Source organism: Trichomycterus rosablanca, chromosome 1, assembly GCF_030014385.1.
Source record: "Trichomycterus rosablanca isolate fTriRos1 chromosome 1, fTriRos1.hap1, whole genome shotgun sequence".
Classification (NCBI taxonomy): Eukaryota; Metazoa; Chordata; class Actinopteri; order Siluriformes; family Trichomycteridae; genus Trichomycterus; species Trichomycterus rosablanca.
Genome location: NC_085988.1, coordinates 66248113 through 66275501, shown reverse-complemented (window position 1 = coordinate 66275501; position 27389 = coordinate 66248113). Strand labels below are relative to the sequence as shown.

The 27389-nt window shown below is 36.9% G+C and overlaps 2 protein-coding genes across 4 annotated transcripts in view; one reads left to right on the top strand and one right to left on the bottom strand.

Moving 5' to 3' along the window:
• The first annotated feature begins 506 nt into the window (after positions 1–506).
• Positions 507–10347, top strand: cdc123 (cell division cycle 123 homolog (S. cerevisiae)). 2 transcript variants are annotated; one of them, XM_062995303.1, is made up of 13 exons: positions 507–595; positions 932–1003; positions 1083–1146; positions 2086–2118; positions 2400–2495; positions 3136–3242; positions 3938–3986; positions 4548–4623; positions 7423–7545; positions 7636–7664; positions 7766–7894; positions 8959–9096; positions 9879–10347. In XM_062995303.1, exons 1-13 carry the CDS (start codon positions 522–524, stop codon positions 9945–9947), a joined length of 1059 nt encoding a protein of 352 aa, XP_062851373.1. In that variant the 5' UTR covers positions 507–521; the 3' UTR covers positions 9948–10347. The 2 variants fall into 2 exon arrangements, with proteins under 2 accessions (XP_062851373.1, XP_062851382.1); XM_062995312.1 differs by lacking the exon at positions 9879–10347 and adding an exon at positions 9262–9861.
• A 2335-nt stretch (positions 10348–12682) lies between these two features.
• Positions 12683–27389, bottom strand: part of adipor2 (adiponectin receptor 2) — a 40099-nt gene continuing 25392 nt past the window's right edge. For both annotated transcript variants that reach the window (XM_062995288.1, XM_062995295.1), the window contains 5 exons: positions 22500–22671; positions 17544–17730; positions 16267–16454; positions 15317–15510; positions 12683–14555 (listed from right to left, as the gene is read on the bottom strand). In XM_062995288.1, coding sequence (XP_062851358.1) covers positions 14427–14555; positions 15317–15510; positions 16267–16454; positions 17544–17730; positions 22500–22671 — 870 coding nt within the window. In that variant the 3' untranslated portion in view covers positions 12683–14426. The remainder of the gene's footprint in view (positions 14556–15316; positions 15511–16266; positions 16455–17543; positions 17731–22499; positions 22672–27389) is intronic.

Genomic DNA, 27389 nt, shown 5'->3' with positions numbered 1-27389 from the left:
CTTACGATGTTTGCTAAACAAACAAACAAACAAACAAAAACAAGAAATTGTAGTATATTAAATTAATACATGTGTTATTTATGCATCATCCATGAGCATTGTGGACCTAATTTTATTGCTTTCTTTATTTCTTTATTTTCTTGCTGTCATACATTTTGCGTTCGTCACTGTGTTGTGAAGAATCGATCATCACATTTTGACTCTAAATTGGAGTCGGCTCGTGGAGTTTTGGAGTCGATCAGAGCTACAAGCAGAAACTGCCACCCACTGGTGCATCCCGAAAAAAATCCCCCTAGCATCATCATAAATTACTATTGTTAATCTCATAACCAAAGCTGTTATTAATTATATTTGCTAATAATTCAATCATGCATTTAATATATTTCATGTTCATTTACAGAAAACAATACAGTTAACAACAACAACAGAAATGTAAGGCTAGGAACTATGGTATTGGAACTTTTGTTATGAAGAATGCGTTTAATGTTACACAGTTAACCTGACTGGCTAGCTATAGCATTATGAAGAAAGAGCAAGTTGCTAATTGTCAGTTTTCTGTTTGGTATCCTCTATTTAAGAAACATACCATTAAAAGGTAAGGCGTCATAGGTTTAATCGATTATAACGCCTGCTTTTTAAAAAAATACTTTGAACCAACTATAGCGACTTACTAAAACTAGCCGAGTTAGCATTTGCTGCTACACAACTGTATGCTTTTAATAAGTTAGCATAACAGCTAAGTGCAAAATGAACACCCAGTGTTTTCGTGATTGTTGTATGATGGCTTTACGTGTAAACACCGAAATTCTACCCGAGGAAAAATATTTTAGGAAACCATAAACTCATTAAACTATTTAATTTTATTGTGGTTTGTGTATTATATCACCACTTTTGCTGAAATATAAATTATTAAAAAACTTTTTTTTACCAGCTTGATTCTCCCTCTGCCTCAAAATGTGATCGATTATCTACTGGATGATGGTACACTTGTAGTTTCTGGAGGGTAAGAATCTTTAATTTTGAATTGATTTGTTTTTTTTTGCCATTCATCTAAATAAGTGATTAATTAATCATATTTACAGTACTGAACATACTCAACATTCACGGAACAATAACAGTGACTCAGAAGAAGAGGCTGATGTTCAGGTGTGTAATGATTGCTGGTAATGCTTTACTACATGCTTTAAAAATTCAGTAAGCTTTTATTCTATTTATTGTAGAATTATTGATATTTAATTTCAGTATGTTTCCCATTTGCTGTAGTGACAGCACACATTTAAGACTTTATGAAGTTAAACCCCTATTTTGTGCTTTTAGAGCCAGTTGATAAGAGGAGATAACCTACCTTACAGCCATAAAAATGAAAATATAGAATGGACCCAAAGTATAAAGACAGTGAACATACTGCACAGTAACACCTGTCCTGCCATCAATGAAACAGATATGTATTAAATTTGGCGTTAAATCTAAAATTAATATTTTTTCAATTTTGCTAATAAACCTAATTTGCAATGGGGGTTGTGCGTGCGTGCATGCAGTTTTTCAATTTACCAAACATTATTGCAAATAAATACAATACAAAAAAGTTATCATTTGTGCCAAATATATATATTTGCACTCATGTAAGTTTTTTTTCTTTTGCTACCATGAACGTATTTTGCTGCGTGCACTTTCTCTGTCTGTGGAAAGGTCAGGTTAACATATGCAGCTTTAGACAAAAAAATGAAATGCTACAAGCATAGTCTCACACCTGTCATACATCTTTTTTCTGTTCTTGTTCTGACATCTCTCTACGTGGTTTAAAACCGGTGGAAAATGATAATGCATTTCAGTCTCCACAGTGAATCACAGTATTTACACTGAAACTGCCATAATGGCAATCTGGATAGTAGCACAGTATGGTCTTTTTTAACAAGAAGTTTATTTGGGCTTAATAAAATGTTTGAGAATAACGACTTAGGCCTCGGGCCTGCAGGCAATAAGTTTGACACTTGTGATGTGTAACAACATACTGTGATACTTTTGTTTTTTTGCAAGTTTTTGTTTTGTTTAAATGCTTTAAGTTTTTTATCCTCTCTTTTCCAGTGGTCTGATGATGAGACAACAACAGTGGTCACAGTGAGTATCACCTCTGCAACTTTGCATGGTCTGCAACTCTGTTATTTGAAAACAGACAATACCATTATCTGTATTCCACAATACTAGCACTGAGTCAGTATTGGCACAGTTTAATAATGTGGTAAAACAAAAGAATTATAATAAATTTAATTAATAAAGTTAAACAGTAAGTTAAAGTTGCCCTATGACTGCCCAAATTTTGCATGTTTTACTTATAGTGTTTGGCATTTTTTTTATGTCTTGATGATAAATTGGCTTTATTTGTCTTTACTTCTTCATAGGCTCCAGAATTTCCAGAATTTAACTTAAAGGTACAGGAAGCAATAAATGCTCTGGGTGGCCGTGTTTTTCCTAAACTAAATTGGAGTGCACCACAGGTAAGCGGATTATTGTCACATATAAAATGAAATACATTACATGATGTAATATATGCAATTTATTGTATTACATGTTTATTTAGTACATTATTTGGTTTTTGCCATTGCAAGAGCACTTAACAAAACTTGAAAACTTAAAATACAAAAATACAAAGCATACAGTAATGAAAAATAAAGCCAGCAATAATCTTCTAATCTAGGACTAAACAACATACAACTAAACAGCACACTTGGAACGCAAATGTAACTTTTATGTACAAACCCCATTTCTGTTGTTGTCAAATAATTGTAAAATATTCCACAACGAGCAGGTGAATTGGTAATAAATAAGAAACATAATTCAAAATTTAATATAATTAAGTAGTTCAGTAAAACAATGGAAATATTTTTTTCATTTCTTCTGTTATATGTTATATGGTTTAAGAGATTTAATAAAATCAATCTAAATGTTTTTTCCCCAAAATAAGGTTACTTACGTTAGTTTTAAAAAAATAGCACATTTTGTTGTTGTTTTGTAATTGGATGGTAATAAATCTGTAAAATGTAACTCGTTTACCCTTAGGCTTTAAATATTGAGTGAAGCGTGCAGTCGATTGCAAAACCCTTGTGATTGTTTAATTTTTTCTCTTTATACATGTAGGATGCTAACTGGATTGCCTTGAACAGCTCATTGCAATGTCAGAGCCTCAGCGACATATTCCTTTTGTTTAAGAGTTCAGACTTCATCACTCACGATCTCACACAGCCGTAAGTATACTTCAGTCTGTCTCATGCTTAGAAAATATTTTCTTTTAAGTAGGGGTGTAATGATATGTTTTGTTGTATTCAGGGGGCCTGTCAGGGATTTCAGGCTCCATAAAAAATGTATCACACCCCACCAGCTCTGAAAATATAACAGTATGCAGACATGCCTGCAACATTGTGCATACAGTGGAATTCATTTATACAGTTCACTGGGGCACAATAGATAAGCTTTCTGGAGGTTTACTCTTTGTCAAACAAGAAAATAAAATCAAAAGATTAATTATTGTGAGGGTCTCCTCTATTCTCATGCTGCGTGCATTGATATAATGCATCAGAGCGCAAAAACGTTGAAAAAATGCAGTTGCACTGTTTATACACCAGAGGTCACAATAACTGACTTAGTCTATATAAAGACGACTGTCAGGATTAAAAAAAAAACTTTATTCCCTACATGAGTGCCGTTCAGTATAAAATATCTAACGTTGAATACAACAAATAAGAGCCAAACAATTACTAGTCCACTATTAAAATGCATTTTTGGTAGTACAAACGCCAAACCTAATTTGAACAATTTACATATACACAGAGATGAGTCTTTACAAGTGTTTTTTTGTTTCATCATTTTACCATGAAATGTAACTTTGTGAACAGTGTTTAATGCTCAGTTATACTTACTAGTTTTTTTTCTTTGTTCATAGGTTCCGTCAGTGCAGTGATGATTCTCTAGACCCAATTATAAACTATGAGGTGCAGCATACACACCTAGTCTACCACACTTGAGTACAAAAGCATGTGGTCGTGATTCCAAATTATTAAGTTTAGGCATTTCAACCACACTTGTTTCCAGTGGGTGTAAAATTGCTTTTGATTTTGTGGCATAATTATGAGAAGGCCCTTTCCTGTTCCAGCAGTACAAAAGCATTGCAATACGCCCTATACTACTTTTTCACACATTTTACGGTATTTAAGTAAATAGACTGGGACTCCTTCTTTTTTGGCTTTGTGTTTAGTCTTGTTTAATTTCAAACAGAACATGTGTGTTCGGTTCATAGAGTATTTTTAAACTTTAGTTAACTGCATGAGGTTAGGTCATGAAATACATTCTACTAGTTTCAAGGCCACATTAGTGATGTGTTATTTTAAGATTATTTGTGTGCTGAAGTGCTCATCATGTTATTAAGCATGGAAACACATTATTTCAATTACCTTATTTTGTTCATTTGTTCAACTTAAGTCCACAATTTGAACTGAAAATAACCTGAAATCTGTATTTACTAACTGAACTTGTCTGTCTGCATTTTTTTCAAGCTAGTACTAAGGAAATGGTGTGAGCTCATTCCAGGGGGAGAATTTCGCTGCTTTGTGAAAGAGAACAAGCTTATCGGTATGAAAGCACGACATACTTGTATGCTGTTTTTCTCAATTGCTTTTTTGGTTTTCCTTGTCCAGTTTTCAAATGTAGTTTTGCAAAGTAAAAAAAAAAAAACTTTGTATAATCTGACCATAGCATCTTTAACATTAATCTGACCAAATGGGCTGTGACATTTTTAATTTTTGCTAGTCCTTTCATCTTCATTTCCAAATGGGTTTCTTCTCACCTCCCAAAAACATTGAGAAGGTTATTTTTAATTTCCCCCCGGTGTCACTAAATGTGTAAGTTTGATGTCCTTTGATGGAGAGGGTGTATTTACAGTGTATCACAAAAGTGAGTACACCCCTCACATTTCTGCAAATATTTCATTTAGGGCTGTCAAACGATTAAATTTTTTAATCGCGATTAATCTCAGAATTTCATATAGTTAATCGCGATTAATCGCATTAAAAAAAATCTGTGTAAATGTTATAGAAAACAAGGATTTTTAAGTGAAATGTTACAATTAAAATGGTGAACACATTTTATGCTAAATGTACTTATGTTAAAAACTGCTGGGACAAGAGAAAACTGTAAGGGAGTTTTATTCACTCACATACTAGGCAGTAAATGTCAGATTGTAGGTTAGAATTTCTCCATCAGCAAACATTGTAGATCAGCGGTGCTTTAGATGGGATAAGGCGTAGTTATTGTATCAGACTTGTCTGTGCTTGTATCGTGACGATGGTTTGATGGACGTTTCTACACGAAGTGAGTGTGTTTTGACCCTTTGGGGCTTCCATAGTTCATGAACTAACGTGCTCGACTCAGCTTTCTGGTATTCGGTACAGAAGAAGAAGTTAATTAAGTGTAATAAAGTGTTCTGCTCCCGACAACTTGTGAATATAGCGTGTATTTATTTCTTTATTATGCAAGTGCATCACTACCACGATCGGTTACATTATGTTAACAAACCGCAAATGAAAAACGGTGGCAAGTCCGACATTAAAACGTTTGTTCTACCAGTCAAGTGTCAACATGAACTAGAATCTGCGTTAATGGCACTAATTTTTTTAATCGCGTTAAATTGAGGTCGCGTTAATGCGTTATTATCGCGTTAACTTCGACAGCCCTAATTTCATTATATCTTTTTATGGGACAACACTATAGACATGAAACTTGGATATAACTTAGAGTAGTCAGTGTACAGCTTGTATAGCAGTGTAGATTTACTGTCTTCTGAAAATAACTTAACACACAGCCATTAATGTCTAAATAGCTGGCAACATAAGTGAGTACACCCCACAGTGAACATGTCCAAATTGTGCCCAAATGTGTCGTTGTCCCTCCCTGGTGTCATGTGTCAAGGTCCCAGGTGTAAATGGGGAGCAGGGCTGTTAAATTTGGTGTTTTGGGTACAATTCTCTCATACTGGCCACTGGATATTCAACATGGCACCTCATGGCAAAGAACTCTCTGAGGATGTGAGAAATAGAATTGTTGCTCTCCACAAAGATGGCCTGGGCTATAAGAAGATTGCTAACACCCTGAAACTGAGCTACAGCATGGTGGCCAAGGTCATACAGCGGTTTTCCAGGACAGGTTCCACTCGGAACAGGCTTCGCCAGGGTCGACCAAAGAAGTTGAGTCCACGTGTTCGGCGACATATCCAGAGGTTGGCTTTAAAAAATAGACACATGAGTGCTGCCAGCATTGCTGCAGAGGTTGAAGACGTGGGAGGTCAGCCTGTCAGTGCTCAGACCATACACCGCACACTGCATCAACTCGGTCTGCATGGTCGTCATCCCAGAAGGAAGCTGACGCACAAGAAAGCCCGCAAACAGTTTGCTGAAGACAAGCAGTCCAAGAACATGGATTACTGGAATGCCCTGTGGTCTGACGAGACCAAGATAAACTTGTTTGGCTCAGATGGTGTCCAGCATGTGTGGCGGCGCCCTGGTGAGAAGTACCAAGACAACTGTATCTTGCCTACAGTCAAGCATGGTGTTGGTAGCATCATGGTCTTGGGCTGCATGAGTGTTGCTGGCACTGGGGAGCTGCAGTTCATTGAGGGAAACATGAATTCCAACATGTACTGTGACATTCTGAAACAGAGCATGATCCCCTCCTTTCGAAAACTGGGCCTCATGGCAGTTTTCCAACAGGATAACAACCCCAAACACAACCTCCAAGATGACAACTGCCTTGCTGAGGAAGCTGAAGGTAAAGGTGATGGACTAAACCCAATTGAGCACCTGTGGCGCATCCTCAAGTGGAAGGTGGAGGAGTTCAAGGTGTCTAACATCCACCAGCTCCGTGATGTCATCATAGAGGAGTGGAAGAGGATTCCAGTAGCAACCTGTGCAGCTCTGGTGAATTCCATGCCCAGGAGGGTTAAGGCAGTGCTGGATAATAATGGTGGTCACACAAAATATTGACACTTTGGGCACAATTTGGACATGTTCACTGTGGGGTGTACTCACTTATGTTGCCAGCCATTTAGACATTAATGGCTGTGTGTTGAGTTATTTTCAGAAGACAGTAAATCTACACTGCTATACAAGTTGTACACTGACTACTCTAAGTTACATCCAAGTTTCATGTCTATAGTGTTGTCCCATGAAAAGATATAATAAAATATTTGCAGAAATGTGAGGGGTGTACTCACTTTTAAGATACACTGTATGTATTTCTGCCTTGCACACAGTGGTCCTGAACCCACCAGATGGTTCTGGATCCACTCTGACTAACTGCTAGTGCTAACACAATGTTTAATTAACCAGTGTGTTCAGACTAAGCTGGGGTCTTAAAGTTGGCTTTATGTGTTTACAGGCATCTCACAGAGAGATTATACACAACATTATCAGCACATCTCCAAACAGGAAACGAGTATTTCCTTCTCCATCCAACAGTTCTTCTGGGAGCACATTCAGCATAAGTTCCTCAATGAAGACTGTGAGTCAGCATTTAGAGTGGTGATTAAAAATTTAAAGAAAAAAAAACTTTTAAATTAATGATTCTTTGTTTTTTTGTTGTTTTTTTTAGTTGTTTTTGATGTTTACAGAGACAGCACGGTAAGAATTAAAAGAACAGAAATATTTGATTTGTGCACATGATGAGCTGTATTTTGCATGCTACACAAAAAGTAGTGAATGTGTAATTATTTGTGTAACAGGGCCATGTATGGCTTATCGACTTCAATCCGTTTGGTGAGGTTACAGACTCTCTGCTGTTCACTTGGGAGGAGTTAACTTCTGAAACAAGTCTTACATCTAGTCATACAGAGGAATGCACAGCACTACAGGTACAGAACTGGTCCATTATAAAACATTTACATGAAGGGTTGCAACATATAGAGCTTATAAATACATAAATGTAAAAAAACAATTTAAAACCTCTTATATATATATTTATAAGCTCTATATGTTGCAATGAAGGGTTGCAACATATAGAGCTTATAAATATATATATAAGAGGTTTTTAATTTTTTTTTTTACATTCAAGTATGTATAGAACTCCACAAACTGTATAGAATTCCACAAAATCTGTCCAGTCTTTAATGCTGACTTAATATGGCCTTGATTTAGGCGCTTGAGTGACGCAGTGGTAAATTACGCTGAATTATCACCAAGGTTTAAATCCCCAGCAGTGCTCTCAGCCAGTCAGGCGTCAACATACAGACATGATTGGCTAAGACTGAGGGAGTGTGTGTGTGTTTATGAGACCTTACAATGGATTCACGTCCTTTCGGGAGGTGTTACTGCATTGGGTGCAGTGATTCTGGGAAAACCTGACCCACCGTGACCCTAACCAGATCAGGAAAAAGCTGTGGAAAAAGAAAAAAAAAAAGCATCTTTTGATCTCACCCACCTTGAAGGCAGGAACAATCTGGGTGAATATGCTGATCTGATCAGTAATGGCCTAAAATGTCCAAGCAGGTGTTAATGTATTCTTACTCTCTGATGCTTTACCATATTTTATAGCATTTATAGCAGATTGTTCTGCTAATGTCATGCCTGTGACATTTTGCATTATTGGTAACAAAAGAGTGCAGCAAGTCTTGGCAAATGCGGTACTGATATTTAAATTGAATCAAAATTGAAAGTTGGTATATATTTTACATGACATTAAAAAGTTTACACAAATACGCTTTATACATAAATACGCTTTATACATAAATACACTTTATACATAAATACGCTTTTTTTAATAAAATAAAGTTCAGATTGAATTGCAGGCCTATTGCTGTATACCCGCCTCAGTATTTGTAGGCCATAACTCTGGTTTAGGTGATGGATACACTGACAGTTTGTATAAAAAATAAAGTTGTTTCCTTTATTTTTTATGTATTTACTGTATTTGTTATAGGATGGTCCTGCTTTCCAATATACTACCAGTGACGTGACAGTCCAGCCAAGTCCTTGTTTGTCCTATAGAATCCCTCGAGACTTCTTGGACCTGTCTACTGGTGAAGATGCATACAAGCTGATTGATTTCCTAAAACTGGTCAGTACAAGTCAGACAGAATTGTTTGGAGTCTTTCTTTTGAGGAATTAGTTTTGGTTTGCACAATTTGTTGTGTATGTTGTAGCTAATTGCTTTTAAGTTGTACACTATATGGACAAAATTATTGGGATACTCCTTCTAATTTTTACTTCTAACTGCTAACAGGTGTAATAAATGAAGTATGAGGAAGGCCCTTTCCAGTTTTAGTATGACTGTGCCCCTGTGCACAAAGCAAGGTCTATAAAGTCATGAAGAAAAGCATGGTTTGAAGAAACTCCAGTGGCCTACACAGAGCCCTGACCTCAGCCCCACTGAACAGCTTTGGAATGAGCTGAAACATCAGTTGAGACACATGATCATTTGACTGAATTGGCGCAAATTCTCACAAACATACATCAAAGTTTTGTGTGAAGCCTTCACAGAAGAGTGGCTGCTGTTATAGCTGAAAATATAACAGAGGTCATTTTAATACAATTTGTTTTTTTAAATAAAATAAAACGTCTATTGTGTACCAGGACTTTTAGTCCAACAACAGTACCTGCACTCACAAATACCTTTTTGACTAAGTCACAAATTCTCATGGACACACTTGAAAATTTAGTGGAACAACATTTTTTGAGGAATGGAGGCAGAGATAGTTGCAAAAGAACGGCAGGAACTTACTAATAATAATTTCCTTACTATTTAAAATTATTTCTTTACATAATTGTATTTAAACATAGCTGATTCTCAGTCATTTGCTGGGACAGAATGTTTCTGTAGCATCTTTTTCTTTATTGCAGAAGAAAGGTCAACAGGAGGAGGAAGAGTCATCGGAGGACGAAGCTGAGCCTCCTGTACCCAGTGTATGAAAACGGATAAGAGTAGAAAGAACAAGTGTCAAGAGACCTACCAAATCTCCATGGTTCACAAAGTACCTTCTATTGTTCAGCATAAATTTGGATTTTGTACACTGATTAGGACATTTCATTTTCTAACCAGTGATATTACTGTAAATGTCCTGTGTCATTGAGTAAAGCTCTGTATCAGGTGCTGAAAAGGCCTGTGCAAAGGTACGTAGATCTGGATAATCACATGTGTGTGAAGATGGAAGCAGAGGCAAAAGAAAAGCAGTCAAGGACAGAACTTGTGTAAATGTTAATCAGGTTTGTGCTTTTGTGTGTATGCGAGAATGATAAAACTTTATTATGGATTACATTAAATCAGCACAACCTGAGTTCAGATACTAATAAACTGTATCATAGTAAATATTATCTGCTGTTTGACTGTTATAATTAAAGATGCTTCAAAAAACACTGATCAGCCATAACATGAAAACCACCTCGTGGTTTCTACACACTGTCCATTTTATCAGCTCCACTTACCATATAGGAGCACTTTGTAGTTCTACAATTACTGACTGTAGTCCATCTGTTTCTCTACATACCTTTTGAGCCTGCTTTCACCCTGTTCTTCAATGGTCAGGACCCCCCACAGAACAGGTATTATTTAGGTGGTGGTGTGTTAGTGTGTGTTCTACTGGTGTAAGTGGATCAGACACAGCAGCGCTGCTGGAGTTTTTAAGTACTGTGTCCACTCTATTAGACACTCCTACCTAGTTGGTTCACCTTGTAGATGTAAAGTCAGAGATGATCTCTCATCTATTACTGCTGTTTGAGTTGGTCATCTTCAACACCTTCATCAGTGGTCACAGGACGCTGCCCACGGGGCTCTGTTGGCTGGATATTTTTGGTTGGTGGACTATTTTCAGTCCAGCAGTGACAGTGAGGTGTTTAAAAATTCCATCAGCATTGCTGTGTCTTATCCACTCATACCAGCACAACACACACTAACACACCACCACCATGTCAGTGTCACTGCAGTGCTGAAAATGATCCACCACCCAAATAATACCTGCTCTGTGGTGGTCCTGACCATTGAAGAACAGGGTGAAAGCAGGCTAAAAAGTATGTAGAGAAACAGATGGACTACAGTCAGTAATTGTAGAACTTCAAAGTGCTCCTATATGGTAAGTGGAGCTGATAAAATAGACAGTGAGTGTAGAAACAAGCAGGTGGTTTTAATGTAATGGCTGATCGGTGTATTGTTTCAGATTTGGTTCTTCATTGAAGAAATTTTTAAATACAAGTGTGTTTGGGTTCGGCAGCAGTAAAGTATGCCAGCAATTACCATTGAATCTGGGGAATGGCTGAATCAGGCTGGCCAGTGAAAGGTGCACTTGTGCCCTTTCTGTGTTCGTCCCAATCCCAGATTGAAATAGAAGGGTTGCGTCAGGAAGTGTATCTAATGGAAAAACTGTGCCAAGTCTGGTATGTGAACCAAGATCAACTGTGGCGACCCCTAAATACAGGAGCAGCCGTAAAAAGAGAAAAAAACCATTTCACTGTACTTCTGAATGAAAAATTATTGAATAATAGTTCTGCAAGAAAATATATTAAAGCTATAAAGCCACTAATTATTCAGCAAGCACATAGTAAACAATAATCATGAGCTTTAAACCCCTGTTAAACATGTTTTTTTAAAAGATGTATTAGATACAGTGCTTGATACACACACACACACCCTCTTAAACGTTTTTAAAAAGATGTATTAGATACAGTGCTTGATACACACACACACACACACACACACACACACCCTCTTAAACATGTTTTTAAAAAGATGTATTAGACACAGTGCTTGATACACACACACCCTCTTAAACATATTTAAAAAAAGATGTATTAGATACAGTGCTTGATACACGCACACACACTTTCTTGACTGTAAAGAGACCTTTAATTACTTATTTAAATTTAACATATTAATATTTAGCGGTGCACATTTGTTTTTCAAGGAACATAAGAGAAATATCTGAAAAACTGTATTTGTGCCACATGATACACAAAGTAAACTGCACATCTGTAACACCTGTTTGCCACAATTTTAACATTTAAAATGTATTACCTCATGCTGATTCTATTTCCCAGCATTATCTATATAAGTCAGTCGTATTTTCAGAAATATTTGGCTAAATGACTAAATTATAGTCTTCTTCTTGTTCCTCAGCCTTTGTCCCAATTTTCGGTTACGGGGTCGGCATTTCCGGCTTCTTCCCGTTAGGGGTCGCCGGCGGGATTTGGCACAACCCTCCCTAATTATCCGGCCCGGCACTACAATGCACTGGTCTGTGCATCCCAGCGGCTAGGTAACTATGGGACAATTCAGTGTCTCCAATTAGCCTACCGGCATGTCTTTGGACTGTGGGAGGAAACCGGCGCACCCATAGGACACCCACGCAGACACAGGAAGAACATGCAAACTCAGCACAGAAAGGACCCGGACCGCCCCACCCGGGGATCAAACCCAGGACCTCCTCGCTGTGAGGCGACAGTGCTACCCACTAGGCCACCGTGCCGCCCAAATGACTAAATTATAGTATAATTGTAAAATTGCTGTTGACAGTTTTGTACAGTTATATGGGGTTTTGGATGCTCTCAGTTCAGGCACTCTGGCTGCTTGTTACTGAATAGCAGGATGACTATATATTCTTATACTTATACTATAGTCTTTTTTTTTTTATGTTGTGTTTAAAAAACAAGAAACGTAGAATTCAAAAACATTTTATTAGAACAATACAGCAGATATAAAGGTTCTACTGCAGAACTTCTGTGCTTCAACAAGAAATATTATGCACCTCTCACACATCAATAATAAATTAATCAGAAAAGAATAATAATAAGAAATAAATCTTATTAAAATTAATACAACTTGTAACGTTGGGCCTCGTGTTGGCTGGTAAAAGACCCCCAGAGCTGTTGCTTGTAAGGATTGACTCATAACATTAAACAAAGGGTGAAAGTTTTGGGTTTCACCTCCCTGTTTCTGTATTAATGCTGGAGAATAAAAAAAGGCTGAACAGCTTGTAAAACTGAACCCAGAGTCCACTCTCTTTTGCTCCATCTGACAAGTAGTTCAGCTCTAGGATCAAGTTGGGCCCGTTATACATGTAATGGCAGCAACAGCAACACTTTGCAATGTTTAATCAAGAAGACAGTCCGATGTTCCATGCCCACAAATTATTTGATCTTGTTTAAAAAAACAAAAAAATCAATTCCTGAGTGGGTTGTGCTGTCTGCTCCGGTAACTCGGACAGAAACCCACATACATACATTTCCCATGATGATGTGCCAGTCTAAGGTTGAAAAACAGGTTCAACTCCAACCTTGACTGTAACAATACTTTATGGGTCCTAATTGCTAACCACAGTGCTTTTTTATTGGATCTGTAACATCGACCCATGAGCCCTCTGTGTTCCTGAATGAGTGAGCATTGAGAGAAAGCCTTACTGAAGCAAACTAGTCATTTTCCTGCACAAGGGGAAACTTAATCAATAGAAAAATAAATATTCTGATCTATTGCAGAATAAAGAAACTTGCAATTAAATGTGTTTTAGGCCAGGAAGCAAAACTGGCATTGGTGTGTCTTTGTTGGAATTCTCACATCCATATGCTTTGACTAGTAAAAGAAATTACAAATGTGGCCTGAGGTGCTAGAGACATGAAAATTTTATTTGATTTGTATATGAAGTAAATGAAAGTACGAGAGCCTGAAATTATGTAAGGCTTCTGTACCTGGCCCATGTCAGGACTATGGCTTTTTATCTAGACCAAGTCCTCCTGAGTCACCGCTCCATCTGATGATCCCAGAATACAGACCTGTACTAAAAAGGGCCTGCTTTCTTAAATACATCACTGTGATGATTGACCCAGAAAAAAGTGGTAAACCTTTAATTTTACACAGCAGTATGTGTAACTGTATTACATTGTTTTCTAAAATCGTACTATTTTTCCATCGCTCTCTTTTTTTTCCTTTCATTTCTGAAGTGCAGTTATGTGCACCTATTTTTGCATCATCTTTACTTTTTCTCTCACTTTAACAATACTATGATGATTTTTTTTTATTTAATATATTTGTATAAATCTATAACCCAAGTTTAAAAATCTTATTTACATGAAAACAGTGAAAATCCTTTTCAACATTAAATTGAAAACTCATATAATTATATTATTCCCACACCATCTTTTTCTTTTAAACAGCAAGTGATCAAGCGCTTCTTTTCCCTCCACAAATTTATGGAACAGAATTCAAAATCAATATTGTAGAATTGTAACTTTCCCCAGCCTGCGTCCACTGAATCACGCCAATGCATTTTATTCAAGGAACAATGACAAAAACAAAAAAACTGAATTCGCTGAACGATGTCCTCTGTGGGGGAGTGAGGCATGGGGAGGGGGAAGTAGTTACTGCCAGTGATGGTACAGGAAGCTTCATCTTCCCCCTGGTGTTGCTCAATGAGTGCCATCTTCTGTACAACCTGCTCCCACAGTGTAGCGCAACTCCTGCAGGTTACATACACCATGAAAGTGTACAAACGCTCCCGCTACCACCAAAATATGGAACAGCTGATGTGAGTGGAACTGTGGAACACAAGAACAAACAGTAAATCCCAAATGTGAAGGAACGATTGTTTTTTTCCCCCATACATACAAAAAACTCTTTTACAAAAAGGTTTGGACAGTAGGTATAATAAAAATAAATAAATAAATAAAATAATACTCAAAAACAATTAATTAAAAAAAGCACAAACACGAGATAAATGTTTCATTTATTTCGATCACTCTACGGTCCATAACATTATTAAAAGATCATAACATCCTTTATATAATTTATTTGATACACCTATTAGCAATTGTTGTGACTGAAAAACATCAAATTAGAAGCAGTCTCCCAATACTTTGATTTACTGTATATAGTGTTTATATGTACTCACTGACTCACTCACTCTCATTTAACCCTAACAGAAAATAATGATTTAAAACTCTAAACAGATAACTCTTAAAGAGTAGCAGGGTACCGTCATGTCACAATTATTCAACCCCTACATAATATTGCTGATACTGCTAGTCTGTAAGTTGGGTTACAACATGATTAAACCATTGGGACTCAATAACAACCCTTAATTAGCTTCAGCTGTGATGTGTTATATATGCTGAAAAATCAATGATTATAAATAGTTTACATGCCTGTGGGAGCTACACAACAATTTATTAAGCACAACATTGATTAACACCCATTTTCTCCGAGTGTTCTATATTATTAATAAACTAAAAATTAGCAACATTCTCGCCAACACTTCTTCTATTGTGATTTATGTATAGATCAGTCAGCAGACACTTACCCAGATGTCACATTTGCCAGGAAAGAATCTCTCAGGGATGCGTGCTGCATAAAGGCAGGCTCCAGTGATGTAGAGGACAGCCATGAGGAAAAGCCATCCCATCTGGCCAATTGTGGTGGCCCTAAAGAAGCCTTCTGAGATGACGAAGTGCAGTGTGGGGACGACACCGCTCAAACCAAGTCCCACAAACACACCTGACGTACACAGAAATAGGGCAGATATTGGCATCACACAGTCCTATTATATAATTTCTAGTTTTGCTTCATCAATCACTCACAGAACATTCACGGTGAACTAAATGCTTGTTCACCCTATAGTCTGGATCTTGCCACAGTTTGTTCAAGAAAGCTGAAGCTGTTTGGTCTTGCTCTGTTCATAGCCTTACTATTAATTATGCAACACCAGCCAAGTAACATTAATTTTTTGTTGTATGTTATTAGATCGTATGCAAATAGGTACATTATTACCTCTTAAAATAAAGGCATAGAAAAAAAAAAAGCAGTATAGAAATCTTTATAGGATTATTTAGTACAGCATTGTGTGATGTGTGACACATCTTTTCAAGACAGTGGATATTTTCCTGAAGAGTGACATCATTAGAACCTAAACCTATGTTGGCTGACTGCAGTAATTTCGGTTGGGTTTTAGTACTTTTTTTCCTAAGACATTCATAAGCAGTAGTTCCCAACCTTTATATTAGGTTGGACGCAATGATACACAATAATACATTTATCAGGTCTTGTGGACTAAAAAAAATACACTAGTTAATTTCTATTTTAAAAAAAAGTGAAGGCCGCACTTTGGCCCAGAGGTTAAAAGGCTGAAGGTTAAAAACCCACACTTTAAATTATTGGCAAGTATGCACTGAAACACACACATTCCTATGTATAGACAGAATAAATTATGATCTTTAGCATAACTTCCTGTCTGGTAATTATGAGACTGCTTACCAGCTCTGACCCCTCTGTACTGCGGCGTGGCAAAGAAGTCACACTGTGAGACGGTGATGGCAGCGAGACCCAGAATACACACTACTATCAGGTAGATAAAACAGGGCTGAGGGGAGCAGTAGAAGGAGTAGTAAAGCCACGGCACAAAACTACCCATAATCAGGAATGCTATGCCTGAGTAGTCCAACCTAAAACAGAGAAAATGCTTTTTAAGCTTTTTAAGAAATCGATGTATGAAATATTTTCCGTCACACTGCTATACTAAGTAATCTGTACAAAGCAATTAACTGTGAATGGTATTCATGATAAAAGCAAAGAGCAAACAAGAGAATCTAAATTTGTAATTTAGTCTGTCCATAATGCAGTATGTTTGCTGATTAAAATGTCACCATGCTGCAAATAATAAGAAATATAATGTAAGATTTTATTTTGTTTAGACACTTTAATTAAGGTAAACAGAAAGGAGTAGTTATGTAGGAATGCCATTACGTGGTGTAAATATTAGGTTTTTGTAAGCATTTCTTTAAACCTGACAAGACGACCTGTTATAATTTCCTATTAATGCCCATGATTTAGGGGATTTGGGATGTCCAGAAACCTCATACAGAAGTGATAGTCATGTGTTCACATACTTTTGATCATACCGTTCTTGCAGCTACTAAGTGTGAAAGAACGCTTTAAAAACAGATAAATTAAGGGTTTTTAGAAACGTCTCTAAAACAATTTAATTTATTCATTCATTTTAATAACCTTGGCATCTTAATTAAGGTTGTGGTGAGGCCAAAGCCTATGCGGAAACACAAGGTGCAAGACAGTAATGAACACTGGACTGGCAAACAATCCATTACGGTACAGAGGAAAATAAATGGAGATTTTATTTTTAGAAAAAAGCATCTAAAAAAATTTATGCAACTACTGGCCTGGGTAACTTCTGCTATGAAGGCTTCTAAATGGCATTAACCAAATGCAATTAGGATAAAATGTGCCTCTATTAGAATTTCCTATTATCATTTACTCTATTGAACTCTGATACCGCATAATATTAAAGCAAAACTCCCCAATCCTGGGTATAGATATAGAAAGGTGAGGGCAGGCCTTCAAATCAATACAGACCACTTTCTCTGAGCTTCACTGCACCAAATCAATATACTAGCAATATGGATAAAGGGCATCTAAAAAAAAGCATTCTGTGAAGCAAAACTGAAAGCTGAGTATAGATTATAGGCATGCAAAAATGTGTGGTGTGTAAAGGAGGTTGTGGTATAGTTGGTACTGACTTTGAGAATATACGGGAGACACCCTCCGAATGGCAGTACACTGTGTGGAAAAGCCAGGAGAAGGATAAGCAAAGGATGGCCCCTAGGAAGAATGCACCAATCACTATCTTCTCCTGAAATGGGGCCACGAACGACATGTTGGGTCTAAACATGTATACAATGCCCAGGCACAGAAAGAACAGGCATCCTGGAGACACAAATGGAAACAGAAGTTAGAAGTAAGAAATCAGTTCTGTTTATGCAAAGGTGAAATGTTTAAATGCAGAATTAGTTTATCACAGCAGTAACAAATTACAGATTTTTGTTTTTAATCATACTATTACTGTCCTGTTTTGGAAATGGGGTTTGTATATGCAGACACTAAAAAGTCCAAAGTATCTATAATAATAAAGACATAATAATGTCTTATCTTATCAATAATGCAGATAATCGTAATGACAAAATATCTCAGAATCCAATCATTTATTAATAATTAACCTAATGAGATATATTGAGTTGTCCACCAGATGGCAGTAGTAAATGAGGTAGCACAAAGCTTTGAAAAGTGTGTAAAAGTGCCATTGAAGCTTTAATAGCAGGTACTATTCCAGAAAAAGTCACGAAAAGCTCCACTGGTGTTTTAAAGTAGTTTATGTAAAACTGAGGAAGCAATTAGTGGCCAGTGAAGTGTTACAATCAGTCTGGCTCTTGAATACATTTTTACTTACCATTTAATTATTGATAGGTGGATTGCTGTTTTGAACACATTAACAACCAGTAATAATGAGGTAAATTTGTGAAGTTTGCTGCTAAGCGTTTAAATCACAGTCAATTAGACTTAGTGTTTATGTGCTGCAGTTAAAATAGTGATTAAATTTTTCAACATCAGTTTCCTTGGCTAGAAGCAAGACATTTTCACCTCTAAAATGGCTCTTAATTTAATATAATTTAAAAAAAAAAATTTTTAACCCAGCCACAATAATTACAATAATTACCGGTAATCCATTATGGGTTGTTTTATGCCTTTTTAACCTAAATTGTCAAACATCCTATTCTGTTTTCTAATTACTGAAATCACATACAGTCTTTATCACAATAACAATGCACTACAATGTAAAATCAGCAAGACACAGTTTAAACTAGTTAATAAGCACTGACCTAAAAGTTGACTGTCAAACAATGTTTGGTAAAAAAAATGCTATTTAATTCAGGCAGCCGACACTTGACTCCAACTAAAAGCACAGTTACAGTCTGTACTGAGTAAGAACCCTGATTTGAAACTCGTCAGCTAACCCCGAGTGTGGATATGCACCACATTCGTTTCTAATCTAAACTTTATGTATTTAAACAAATTTAAATAATGAACAAAACAATTACACATTAAAATCAGAAAGGAGCAAGCTGTTTTGTGTCAATATATAGAGTCTTGAGTGCACATGCAGCTTACAATTTTGACTGTATACAATGTAAGCTATTGAGGGTTAATTGAGGGCAGATGTGGGGCTTGAACCAGCAACCTTCCAATTACTAGTCCAGTACCTTAACCCCTAAGCTACCACTTCCCTTATATTTTGCATGGTATACTAATTTTGTCAACTGTTTAAAACATACATTTAGAATGCAAACATACTGGTTCTACTCAGTGTTTTTGTTGCCTCATTTTGATGAGATGTTTTAAGTCTGATTTCAGTTAACTGTCCACTAATGCCAGTCGATTTTCAGTTAAAAACAATTTGCATCCCAAGCTTGGACAAAAACAATTTGTTCTAATCCTGTTTACATTACATTTATGTCGACTTAAGCAGAATGTCTTGCCTCAACAGAAATGGCATTTTTGTTTGTAGCTGATGCTGGTAATCCTCAAGAAAACCAGAGTGCTACATGCTCTATTAAGCTCATTACTGGTGATAAGCACAGGATGTAGCTTTGCTGCAGCATTATATATTTTTATTACATTACCACATGTAAAAGCAAATCATTTTACACAGGCAGCTTGTTTGTTTGTTTGTGTTTTTTGTTGCCATATCAGCAACATACTGGCTATATTTATGGCAAAGACTGATATTAAAACTGTACATCATTATTTGTTTAGATCAGGGGTCTCAAACTCGCGGCCCGCAGGCCGATATTTTGTGGCCCCCGACATAACGTCAAAGTTCATTGTTAGTGCGGCCCGAGCGGTTTTCTCACATGCACCTATTTTGCCGAGTCGTTGCGCAACTCTTTACCCTTCGCATTTTATTATTTTTTTCACTTAGCAACGTATTAGCAACGTCACTTTGCTGAAACGTGATTCAGAGCGACACCAAGTGGAAGGAAAATATATCCTGTCAGCCAGTGCAAGGTACAGAGGACAGAAAGGTGCGATCGCAAAAGAAAACGAATTTACCCAGAACAATTTAATCAAAAAGAGCAAGAATTTAAAATATATAAAACAGACAATGCACTTGATATTAAGAAATAAGAGAGGTGAAGTAACATGGACACCAGAGTTAGCTCAGTGGCAGAGAGATTTGGTAGAGCAGAAGGATGTGTAGGATGTAAACAAAAAGAATAAAATCTAGATCACTTTATTTATGAATGTGAAATGCATAAACACCTGAGAGATAAATTTAATAATGATAAGAAAAACGAAGTGCTCAAAAAAGCTATGAACAACAAATTTTCAAATTCCTCTCAGAATATATAGAAAGGGCTTTCTGAATAATATCCCAAACACTCAGGTATTGGGCAGAGGTGGAAAGAGTACTAAAATATTGTACTCAAGTAAAAGTACTACTACTTTAAATAATTTTTACTGAAATACGAGTAAAATTACTAGTCTAAAAACCTACTCAAGTAAAAAAGTAACTCATTTAAAACGTACTCAGAGTAAACGTTACTTCGTTACTTGTGTTAGTAAAAAAAAAAATTTCTTAACAATAAGGGTAATGCAAAAATCCTGTGTAATGCAAACAGGACAAGTGGATATATCTCACAATAGTTGTTTTTAATTAAAATATAATAGAAAAAAACATGTTGATAGAACATTTAAAACATTTAGGGATGTGTAATGTGTCATTTTAGTACAGAACATCCCATAAAACCTTTTCAAACTGTATAACCACTGAAGTTGGCATTAATTGTGGATTCTATAGACCAGCCTTCTTTTCATCACCAACAAATACCAAACAACAGTCATACTGCAAATCTCATAACTCAAAACAAGTCACGGTTACAAGTGTTGTGACTTTCACTAAATGACCCAAAGAAAACCTTCAAGATGTAAGACAATTCTGGGAATAATGGATCTTTGAAGGTTTCTGGCAGCAAAGAGTAGGTAAAAGAAGCCTATGTTCTGAAGAATTGTTCATGTTCTGAACTGTTATTAATAAAGATTGAGAAGTTTGGATCAGTTGTATTTTTGTTTGGAATACCAGAAACCCTTCTTTTGTGGAATACTTGATCGCGGCCCAGCCGCTCCTAGACTCTACCTCCAGCGGCCCCCAGGTAAATTGAGTTTGAGACCCCTGGTTTAGATCATTTGTTTTATATCAAGTCTGTCTGAAGAGTTCAACATTTTAATTGGAGGAATCTTCTCAAACAAGTCTTTCATGTTCTCAACTCTATAAAAGTCATCTCTGATGGCTGATATTCTAGGACAGAGGTCACTAACAGGCGGTCCGGGTCCGGACCCAGAAGCTGTCCCATACGGACCCGGACCTACAACCAAAACAGAAAGTTAGGATTTGAAACCTGACGGAGCGCTTCTATTTTAATTGGCGCAGCTTCTGTACCATTTACGGTAGCGGTTTAGTGGATGAGAAAACGCACAGACACCAGAGATCACGTGACACCACTCAACCAATCAAGTCTGTGCATTCCAACCGGTAAACACTGCGACTCTACAGTGCAGACAGATGAGAGAGTTAGAGGCGAGTTACATGTGAAAAGACGGTGGAAAGAAAAAGAAAGATAGCGAACGTAGAACAAACGAAGGGAGAGATACAGACGACTGTGCCGGAGAAAGTTGAGAAAAGACGAGTGAGACAGGAGACAAATAGCGCTCTCCAAAAAAGAAACGTGTACAGCGAAATTACAGCATTTAATCCGTGATGGAGAGACTCATTTCTGTTCTTACTTCCCACTGGAGCACAATTTATTTTTATTTTCTCCTAATTTGATAAGAGAAAGGTTTGATAAGTTGGGGTGGTCCGGGTCCTCTCTGTGTGGAGTTTGCATGTTCTCCCCGTGTCTGCATGGGTTTACTTCGGTGCTCCGGTTTCCTCCCACAGTACAAAGACGTGCAAGTGAGGTGAATTGGAGACACTGAATTGTCCATGACTGTGTTCAATATAAACTTGTGACCTGATGAGTCTTGTGTAATGAGTAACTACCGTTCCTGTCATGATGTAACCAAAGTGTAAAACATGACGTTAAAATCCTAATAAATAAACAGACATCTGATTTGACAGTCAGTTATTGATTACATGCAGATGTTGATACAACTACTAGGCTACTTATATATAATATATATCAATATATATATTATATGTTATGCAGTGATAGCTCAGTGGTTAAGGTACTGGACTAATAAACAGAAGGTTGCCGGTTCAAGCCCCACCACCACCAAGTTGCCACTGTTGGGTCCCTGAGTAAGGCCCTTAACCCTCAATTGCTCATTGTGTAAGTCGCTTTGGATAAAAGTGTCCGCTAAATGCTATATATATATATATACTGTATATATAGTTAAACATTCCGGACCTTTGCTTCAAGAAATTTTCTCTAACTGGACCTCTTCAAATTTTAGTTGAATACCCCTGTTCTAGGACATAGGCAGACTGGACTTTATATTATACATAAATTTATACATAGCTAGCCGGTAAAATAAAAAAATTAATAAATAAACAAACAAACAAACAAACAAACAAAACCCTGTTTGCTACAGCTAGTCTTTTGAGTTTTATGTGATTAATCCAATGTGTGCATGTGTCTCACCAAGAAGATGAGTCCATATATTGCCAGTTTCTGTGTGGATTCTGAAGATGCTCTTAAAACATGCTCTGAAAGATGGCATAGGTGGTCTGTGCCCATGCAAAAGGAAGTCATTGTCTTTCAGCCAGTCAGGAAGGACGTCATGAGGAATAACACGCCATCTGCCCTCCCACATCTTTGCAAGGGGAAAAACAACAAACATCAATTATTTTTATTAAATTAGGTTTATTAATGAAACAGCGCAGGTAGGGAGCAGGTAAGATGTTTTGGAGACTATTTGGAGGAGGGATGAGAGTTTTATGGGGAGAAGGGTGCTGAGGATGGAGAGGGGAGATTTATGGAAGCGGTTAGAGAGGACATGCAGGTGGTTGGTGTGACAGAGAAGGATGTTCAGAACAGGACAAGATGGAGATGAATGGCTGGCTATGCTAACTCCTAATAGCAACAGCCAAAAGAAAAAAACAGCAACAAAGAAAACATAAGGAAAAAGCAGGAAAAAGAAAGACAGGAAAGAATCTAAATAGAAGAAATAAGATATTAAAATCCTCTCCTACTCCTTTAAAACATCAATAAAACCAGACACACTGGTCTCAATGTTCTGTGCTTTGATAAAACAATTACACTTTGTAACTCAGCTCCTTCAGTTACTTACCCAATCTGAGATAACACCAAGATATTACATCCACCGGTAAGAAAGTTTATTTTTTTAGTTTTTTTTATCACTTTACGCAAATGTTAGGTATAATCAAATGACCTTGGGTGCTTTTACTTATGCAAGATTTAGGTGTAATGCATACTAAAAGAATTTTGTAAACTTAAATCACTTAAGATTATATGTATTCAAAGTATTTTTATAGCTTGTGGATCTCTTATTTTTCCTCCTAGATCTCATTTAATAATAAATAAATGATTGTCATCCTGCTTTGTCCTGATTGCCCTCAAAACAGCTGCAGCCACACACATTCTTAAGAAACTTTGCCTTAATTCAATGCTTTGCAAATTACAGGCCAATCTCCAACCTCTTTTCCTTCTCAAACAGTCATGAAAAGTTAGTAGCAGCACAACTTGAAGCTTTTAATAATAATATTTAATAAAAAATATTTAATAAAAATAATATCTATGAGCCTTTTCAGTCAGGCTTCCATTCTCAGCAAAGCATTAAATCTGCTCTATTAGGAGTTGTAAATGATCTGCTGCTTGCCGCAAATTATGTTATCATTAACACTCTTCTTCTACTTGATCTCAGGGGCAGCACGGTGGCTAAGTGGGTAACACTGTCGCCTCACAGCAAGAAGGTTCTGGGTTCGAACCCCAGGTGGGGCGGTCTGGGTCCTTTCTGTGTGGAGTTTGCATGTTCTCCCGGTGTCTGCGTGGGTTTCCTCCGGGAGCTCCGGTTTCCTCCCACAGTCCAAAGACATGCAAGTGAGGTGAAATGAAGATACTAAATTGTCCAAGACTGTGTTCGATATAACCTTGTGAACTGAAGAATCTTGTGTAATGAGTAACTACCGTTCCTGTCATGAATGTAACCAAAGTGTAAAACATGACGTAAAAAATCTAATAAACAAACAAACATGATCTCAGTGCTGGTTTTGATAATATAAATTATAAAAAAATGTATCTCCTGTCTCTTCTCAACTGGTATCTCTAAAATATCCTCACAGGGTTTTGGTCATGTCTTGAAGACACAGCAATTAGTTACAGTTAGTGAACATAATTTATCTACTGAGTCTGCAACCCAAGATGCCACCCAAGAAACTGTTCGTGGTTCTGTTCTTCTTGGTATTTACTTATCCGTAGCCATAATCTTAGCTTCCATTGCTATGTCGACCACATTAGGATACTAGTACAAAATATACCCCCAAAATCCTAGATGAACAACTACTTTCTAAAATCAAACAGACAAAACTGAGCTCATGTTAGTTGGGACTAAGACACTGATGATGTTTCTAGGAAGCCTTTCACTTACTGCGAGAAACCTTGGAGTACTGTTTGATTCCTCACTCTTTGAGACTCACTTTAACTCACTAACCAAATCCGCATTTTTCAATCTTTATAACTTTGCTCAACTATGGCCATTACTCACTACCAGTAATGCCAAAACACTGGGTCAAGCTTTCATATTCTCCTGTATTGATTATTGTAATTCTGTTTACCAGCTAAAACCATTAATAAACTGCATTACATTCAAAACAAGAGCGCTCATGTACAACAAAAATTGGCCACATCACCCCTATTCTTAGCCAGTAGCATTGGCTACCAATAACTAGGGGTGGGTTTATAATAAAGCAATAAGCCACGAGAGGCCGTGCATTACCGTGATTTTAGCATGGGGATGACGTTTTTGGCACGACGCGAAGCAGAGTGCCTAAAACTTCTTTCCCCGTGCTAAAATCATAACAGTAACGCACAGTCTCGAGTGGCTTATTGCTTTTATAAAACGGCGGTCAACATAAAATATAATAAATACAACAATGTTTAATTCATAAATGTATTTATTGTGTATAAACTTACAATAAAGCATTCTTCCGCGACGCAAAATTAAAAGTTCGATTAAAAGTGTTGCTAGGCAACATGAGGGCGAAAATAACATTAATTTTTTCTATTCAGTGGCGTATTAATATGGGATGATGTGAGGTGGTCCTAGGTGTGCGTTTATCGGGGATTTTACAACGGCTTCGAACGCGGCTCAGCCAATCAGATTTTAGGACCGGAACTATCCGTTTTATAAAATCGATTTTTCGATTCAAATCGATCTTTATTTGAACGATCCGATATCGATTCATATAAACGCGAGATCGATCTTATAAATACGCCCCTTTTTACGGTGCACACGGAAATCTGTTACCCCCTTTAATTTCGCGCGACCAGCCAGTGTTTTTTCATGCAACGAGATCTGACCTGCACATCAGTTTAGCATGGCAGAAGCTCAAGTTATGACCACTACACAACTTTTTGCACTGATTTTCGCTCGGCGACGGGTCGGTGCTGGATTCGGGAGGAACTCGATCAAAACTCGGCTTTCAATCAATGTGAGAAACAGCGAGGGGAAACACAGGGGAGAGGTTGTAAACAGGTGGAGCGCAATATAGTTTCTATCAGAATACATCAGCACACGCGAGTTTTACAGTATTTCTGACCTGATCGTTCTCTACAAAACATAATATTTATTAACCTCCAACTCACTATAGAACAAGCCATGCTGCTCGTGTTGCCAAATCCACTCAGATTCCTTTATTTCATCAGCGCACAAACTTTGATCTCTCGCTACTTGTTGATGTGCATGTTTGGACGTGGTATCATTAAACCTTTCATCACTTCTCACGTGTGTTTTCGTGACAAAACGTAGTTTTGGAGACCAGAGAAGCTCGCCTGTGATTCCCCCTGGTGATAGATGGTGTAGTGTAAAAACCCCCATCGCCGATCAGTCGTGTAGTGTGAACATTACAGCGACCAGGTGTTAATCAGAGTGTCGTGTAGTGTAAACTTGGCATAAGCTGTTCAACAGCCAGGTGTATGTTTACATTACATTTACAATGTTGTAGCGTGTCAGACATATAAAATAATAATAAAAAATTTATGTTACTGTTTTCTGTTTTGGATTAATTATTTATGTAAACAAAATACACAAATATTTTTAATAATGAGTGTTCTTTGTACAATTATCACATTCGTTCTCTGAACATCTGTACATATTTTAACAAAACCTGTTAATGTAACTCAAATATGCCTAAATGTGTTGAATCGAAAATCGAATCGAAAATTGAAGATCGAATCGAATCGGGACCTTGTGAATCGGAATCGAATCGATCCAGGAAATTAGTGGCGATACCCAGCCCTACCAATAACGTCTCGTATTAAGTACAAAATATTGCTCATTACATTTAAAGCTCCTCGTGGTCTAGTCCTGGCCTATACTGGAACGTTACAGCTTTCTTACATACCCACTCGCACCCTGAGGTCCTCTGATGACAGGTTCCTCATTGTTCCTTACACTACACTATCTTCAGTGGGAGGCAGATCTTTTAGTGCTACAGCCTGCTAGCTTCTGAACTCCTTGCCCCAAACTTTTTGTGACTATGTTTGTTTACTCATTTCAAGTCTCTCTTAAACATATTCCTTTTTTTAAAATTAGTATTTCTGTATTTCTTCTGTCCTAAAGTCTTTTCTTTCTCCAGATAATTATTATTTCCTGTGCTGAGTTTGTGATTGTTTATTTGTTTATTAGGATTTTAACGTCATGTTTTACACTTTGGTTACATTCATGATTAGTTACTTATTACTCAAGATTCATCAGTTCACAAGGTTATATCGAACACAGTCGTGGCTGAGTTTGTGAAAAGTGCTATATAAATAAAACATTATTATTACTATTATTATTTTTAATAATATAAAGAATACAAAATAGAAGTATGTATTTGAAAGCTAAAATAATAATATAGATATTTGGCAAATTTGGGGAGATTATTATAAAGGTCCTGAGCAAATGATTAGTTTTAAAGACCATATTTATGTGTTGTTTTTTTCTGTACATTACCATCTCCTCACATATCCTGTAACACTTTTCAGTTTCTATTGCAACATTCTAAATGTATATTACATCATGTGCCCTTTATTATTAGTTTATTCACAGAACAATAACTTAGAGTGGACAAGAGTGAAGTCATTTGAGATTAAGTCCCTGTACACTCGTGTGCATTTTTAAATCAGTATCTTTACTTATTACTTGAGTCAAACAATATTTTGAAAGAACTGCATTGTGAGTAAAGGCACTAAAAACTAATGTCATGGACTTGTGCTGTTCATCTAATAAATGACTGTACATGTACCTGCATATTCTGGTTGTCATAAGAAACAGAGGCCATTTAAGGACGTACATCTGCAATGGTTTAT